The sequence below is a fragment of the Rosa rugosa genome, chromosome 4, assembly GCF_958449725.1.
Source record: "Rosa rugosa chromosome 4, drRosRugo1.1, whole genome shotgun sequence".
In the NCBI taxonomy this organism is placed as follows: Eukaryota; Viridiplantae; Streptophyta; class Magnoliopsida; order Rosales; family Rosaceae; genus Rosa; species Rosa rugosa.
Window position 1 is genome coordinate 12,622,125 of NC_084823.1, and position 5,939 is coordinate 12,628,063.

Here is a 5,939-nt window from a genome sequence, read left to right on the forward strand (position 1 = left end):
GTTGTGCAGACTTGAAATGAATTGTACTCTTCACTTCTTATAGGTCAGGAATTTTTTGCTCATGCCTATGTTATCATCGGATAGCTCATGCAAGCTGAGAATTGGCTTGCCAAAAGGCAAAGTCTAAGAATGAGATGGGGATATTTGTATGTTGCTGCATATCAAGACTGTCTCGGACAGACCGTCAAGAGAAAATGCCTCCCCTAGTCGTCAATATAAATAAAAAAAATTTAGGCTAACTCGTATTGTTCATGAGTATTACCAATTATTCTATTAAATTAGGGTGTCATTTGGGAACCAATTCCCTTATTGTATCGCAGTTTTTAGGCTAATATCTTATTGGATAGTTCGTAAACTTTCATAGGATAGTTTTCTACTTGGCTTTCCCTCTGTATCTTGTGCCTTGCTTTTATTTTAATTTTATCTTGTTGTCTTGCTTTTATGATTGCAGATTGTGTCCATTTAGCATCTTGGGAGAGGTTGCACCTCTACTTCTTTGTCGAGTGAAACTATGCCCAAAGTATCCTACAATATTTTTAAGCAGCTCCTAATGTTGCTGGTGGAAGCAACCATCCTGAGGCCTTGCTCCTTGAGATGGAAATGAGGTCAAACCTGAAACAAAATCACCAATTTGCTGCCAGTGGTGGGCATAATAGTCAAGGGATTATGGATATGGACTGGACATGGGTTTTGGATATAGATATAGTTACTCAAATGTTTGTGCCAATTGTATGTCAAATACATTGACAGTCTCTTGCCCAAATGTAGAAATTCAATGAATGCTGATGTGTTTAATGTTTATTTTTTCATATTAGATACATGGAGACTAGTATAAGTAGTGGAATTTGTTGCCATTGGCCATGTACGTTATTGGGTTCCTTTTGCACTTTCTTTCTTGATTTTGGAAGCTATGCAACTTTCAATGAGAAAAAAACCGAATATAGAGCGAACACTTTCATTAGAGGTAGACAACAACTTGGGTATAACACTTCCACACCAAGATTGTCTACCAATTTTTATTCATCGAAATTTTCATTCGTTTAGTAATGATGCATGATTTGCTGCATTCGTAAAGCATATCACAGTTATCACCTGTTTGTGTAAAGCGTCTATTGCAATCATGCAAGGCAAAGGGATTGACAAAAGAAGTTGGCATGAACATTAAAAAAAAAAAATAGAATGGTGCTGAAGGCGTCTAAATTAGATACTAGATAACATCCTATACATAAATCATAAATGCAATTGGAACAAAATTTCTAACACTCAGGAGCCAAGTCCAATGAACTTCATCACTCACAAAGCTTAACCACAAAATCTCTAGCACTTTTCATGTAATGAATCACTGTCAAGATCCACAATTTTTGTTTCTGTTGCACAAACAATATCTGCACTTTGAAATACTAGTTTGAATTTCTCTTCACGGGCTTGGTATCTAAGGTACAAGTGTTGTGCAGTTTCATCATTGTGCACATGCCACTCACTTGAAATTGGTGGTATAGGTATCAACCCTGATGACAAATTTACCTACAAAAAAAAGGTGTCATTTTTTTTATTTGATAAGGAAGTATTAACATGCATGACTATTAACTTGTAAAGAATAAAAATTCTAAATGCAGATACAATACCTGTACAAAATACCCTTTATTCCCTATCTTGACAAAACCAATGGCAATCTAAGGTAACTCAGCGTCATGCAATTCAGACGGCAATATCAAAGGAAGGAGAGTAACACATTGTACATTGGATAAATGGATCACTACCACTTTATAATATGTAGCAATTAGATACCCCATATCCGGCATGCTCATCCAATACTCTTTCTTTGCATAACCATTCTTATTAAAATTAAGTGCATGCTCAAGCTTAGCATACCGTTTGGGTCCATATATAAGATCTTTATATAGGGAAGGCATGCTTTGTAGTTCTTGCAAGAGATCTTTTCGTACATTTCGCCAAGCTTTTTGACCAAATCTCATCGCCTCAGCTACGACTCTATATCCACAATTACCATCGGGTGTCACATCAGTTTGGGTTGCAATATACTGATGATATCTCATTGGAAATTGATTTGTGTATGTATTAGTTTAGACAGATGATAACTTCATACAAACTTTAGATGCCTGAAAATTCAATGATGTTAAACTAATGTAATGGCAGAACGATAAAAGACATATATTGTTGAAATATGCTTATTATTGATGCTTTAACATAATATCAAGATGATATATAGAAAAAATATAGTTATCATACCTGAAGTACAATGCTTTCTTGTGTCCCAAAGACATCATTAGTGCTTTTCATTATTTCAGAATCCTTATGAAAGAAAAAAAAATTCATTATTCTACAAACCTTATGAAAGAAAGAATAAAATAAATCAGTTCTTAAAAATAAGTAAAGAGTAAAGAATTCACAAAAAAAACTAACTAATATAGAAATGTAGTCTAACCTCGAATTTATTTTTATTATTAGATATTTTTGCAGCTTCAGTTTCTTTTCTTTTTCAAATAATTTGCTCGGTCATAGATTGTTTTCGGTTGACTGGAGGACGACCTTTACTTCGAACAGATAATGGATCAAGTATTTCACAACCATTCTCTAAAAGTTTTCCATCATCTGTTGTCTTCTCAACCAACTCAATATTGTCTCCTTTTCTTTCGCAATCAACTTTACTTTGAGTCAGTTTCATTTTCAGATCATTTAATATCCCTATCACCATGTTAGAATCTTCTTCTTTGCCATCTGCCAAGTCTGCCACCTCATAAAACAAATTACACATCATATCATTTCTTTGTGTTTTAGGCTTCGCAGTCCAATTGCCATAACTTATTTTCACTTTGCTATGACTTCTTTTTACACTTGCTGTCCATCGTTTTAAAATGTACTTCTCTGGAACATCGGTCATATTTTTGTGAATTAGAACCACAATTGCATGCCGACATAATATTCCTTTGAACTCAAATAGACGACACACACAATTTACCTCACACCTGTATGTCCTCATTGAAATGAACTATGAATGGGACACGTCTCATTTCTGTATCGATCTTTACATCTTCATCCACAGTGATATCTATAATTGTACCATTCCTTTCAGATGATGATATGCCACAATGCATCTTTCCTTCTAGCTCTTTCTGAAACTCTTTGAACTTTGCATTTGTGTAAGCATCATGGTATTGTTTCTCAATATTATACATTGTGAAACACGGAATCTTTGAATTGAAAGACTGAAAATCTGCAAGACTCTGTTTCTCAACTTTATCTCGTAAAGCATTCTCATATTGCTCCACAAACTGCTTCAATGTAGTCTTTGAGTTTACATACTCATCAAAGAATGCATTTATGCTCTCGCTACGTTGAGTTGTAGACATGCATGCCCAGAAAGTGTCTTTCACAAAACTAGGTACCCATCTTCGCCTCTTCTCATATAATCCCAATAACCATTCATTATTCTGAAGGTTATACTTTTCAACGAACACCTTCCAACGATCTTCAAATTCATCACAATTTAGTGAATCGTAAACAATATTTTGAAAAGAAAACTTGATAGACTCGTATTTCTCTTTGTAGCCTTTCAATTTCTCTGGAATCTTCTTCATTATATGCCACAAGCACCACCTATGTCGTGTAAAAGGAAAGACAATCCCAATTGCTCTTTGCATTGCTTTATCTTGATCTGTAATGATTGCACTAGGAGCATGATTAGACATACATGTAAGCCAGGACTGGAATAACCATGTAAATGTATCTGTATCCTCATGAGAAATCAATCCACATCCTAGTAATATTGATTGCCCATGATGATTGACACCTACAAAAGGTGCAAATGGCATGTCATACTTATTTGTTAAGTATGTGGTGTCAAATGTCACAACATCACCAAATTCCTTGTAAGCAGCTCTACTTCTTGCATCTGCCCAAAACACATTCCTTAGTCGACCCTCCTCATTTATATCCATTATATAAAAGAAATTGGAGTTGTCAGCTTGCATTTTCAGAAAATACTTTTGAATAGCAGCAGCATCTGCCTCCCCCAGTCGTAGATGCCTTACATTATCAAGAAAATTTCTCACATCCTTCTCTAGGAATGTTAAATTCTCATGTCGACCAGCTTCAACCACAAAGGAATTGAAATTCTTTTTTGGTCTTATTCCAGCTATATCATTTGTTGCTAACCTCTTTTTAACATGTGGCGGTAATTCTCTTGAGCTTTTAAAAAATCGTCTTTTGCTTGGACTACTAAGATCATGATTATGTTCAGCACAATGGAGGACACTAACCATTTTCCATCTTGGAGTAAATTTGCATTGAGTTTAGCCTTGCAATCTGATTTTGCAACTTGTCGCAATTTAAATGCGTGTCTTGACTTGCTACTAGGCTAGCCAAAACGTGAACATGTGAATGTTATGTACTTCAATTCCCCATCATCTCCTCTGCTTGAGGTCCTTTTACAAACTTCAAACCCCATTCCTTTTCCATAGGATTTATAATACTTCTTTAGCTCATCAATTGAATCAAACACTAGTCCAATCTCTGGCTCTTTTACCCTTTCTTTCACTATTTCTTTCTCAGTAGTTTCGATATCAATTTCCACATTACTTCTCTCAGTTTCAACTTCATCCCCACTGTCCATATTTTCTTCCACATATGCAGTATCCATTTCATTCTCAACACTTTCCATTTCTTCTACATAGACTGTTTTTTCTCTTAAGACAAATCAGATTATGAAAACTCTATTCAAACTAACGGATGTACAAAGAAAACATGCATTATCAAGGCATATAACACTTAGACTTACCGAGGGGCAGTGCTTCCCACACCCAAAACTACTAGAGAGATGCTCCCAACACAAAAAAGAAAAGGAAGAAACCCATTTGGCATTTGCTTAAGTTTTGCTTCCTCCAAAAACAAAACGAAAGAAAAGGGAGAGGGGGGTGTCAAATTCTCTTCCTTTTCTTGTCCTCATGCTTTTCTGTGTTTTCTCCAATTTGCCTGTAATTAATCACAAATGCAAACGTCTCTTGGGCCAGGCCTGCATCCAACTACTGCAGGTTGCACAATGGGGTAACACTTTCTTTGTCTATTCAGTTTTACAAGATTAGTATGGGAAGAACCTCTGCAGCATCCAACAGTTGTGGGTTTATAGTGGTCTTATACTATAGCTCTATAGCTTGTAATTTTTTTTTTTTTTAGAATAGCTCTATAGCTTGTAATTAAAATGCTATAAAGCCCAAAAGACTGTTTATGCATACCCTTGGCCTAGGAGCTAGGACTTGCATTGATCTTTGAAATCCATCCATTCAAACCATATACATAAAATCAAAAAGTTATATTAATCAGCATCATTCACTAGCAAGAACAGAACTAAGCTTCTCCTCTAGATACCAGAAACACATGAATGAAGTCATCCAGACTGGGTTATGAATCCTGGTAGATGGTACCTCATAAATAAGTTCTTTTCCCAGAAACCATTTCTGGACAAGAGACCAAGCAAAACATACGTAGATATAAACCACTGCAAACAAAATCCAAAGCATAATAAAAACATATTAACAGTAACCTAAAGAAATTGGCTAATACCGGCTAAACGGAGCTCCAGGGCACAAAAGAACCTAAACATTCGTTGAGTCCAGATTCGGCCCCCAACTCTGGCCCAGATCCACCTTCGACCACAGATCCATCCAACTCCAGCCCAGATCCACCTTCGACCACAGAGCCAACCATAGATCCACCCAACTCCTTGTAAGTTACTATTTTTACCAAATTGCCATTATAGAGCTTCTTTTACTGGTGCAGTAATGTTACATTGTAACCTCATATTATACTTTCACTTTTAAGTGAAAAATGATATTAAAAAACAGTTTAAAAAAAAAAAAAAAGGTAATAAAGGATTCGGTTGGTAACCTAGCTCACCACCATTTTTTAGCATCCTTGAGAAT

The 5,939-nt window shown here is 35.7% G+C and overlaps 1 protein-coding gene across 1 annotated transcript; it reads right to left on the minus strand.

The window, feature by feature from the left end:
- Window positions 1–2,981: 2,981 nt before the first annotated feature.
- LOC133744361 (protein FAR1-RELATED SEQUENCE 5-like) lies at window positions 2,982–4,283 on the minus strand. The gene has a single exon (XM_062172482.1). It carries the CDS (start codon window positions 4,281–4,283, stop codon window positions 2,982–2,984), a length of 1,302 nt encoding a protein of 433 aa, XP_062028466.1.
- Between the last annotated feature and the right edge of the window lie 1,656 nt (window positions 4,284–5,939).

Coding starts and splice junctions, on each gene's coding strand:
- LOC133744361 (XM_062172482.1), bottom strand. CDS start 4,283: ATGGTTAGTGTCCTCCATTGTGCTGAACATAATCATGATCTTAGTAGT.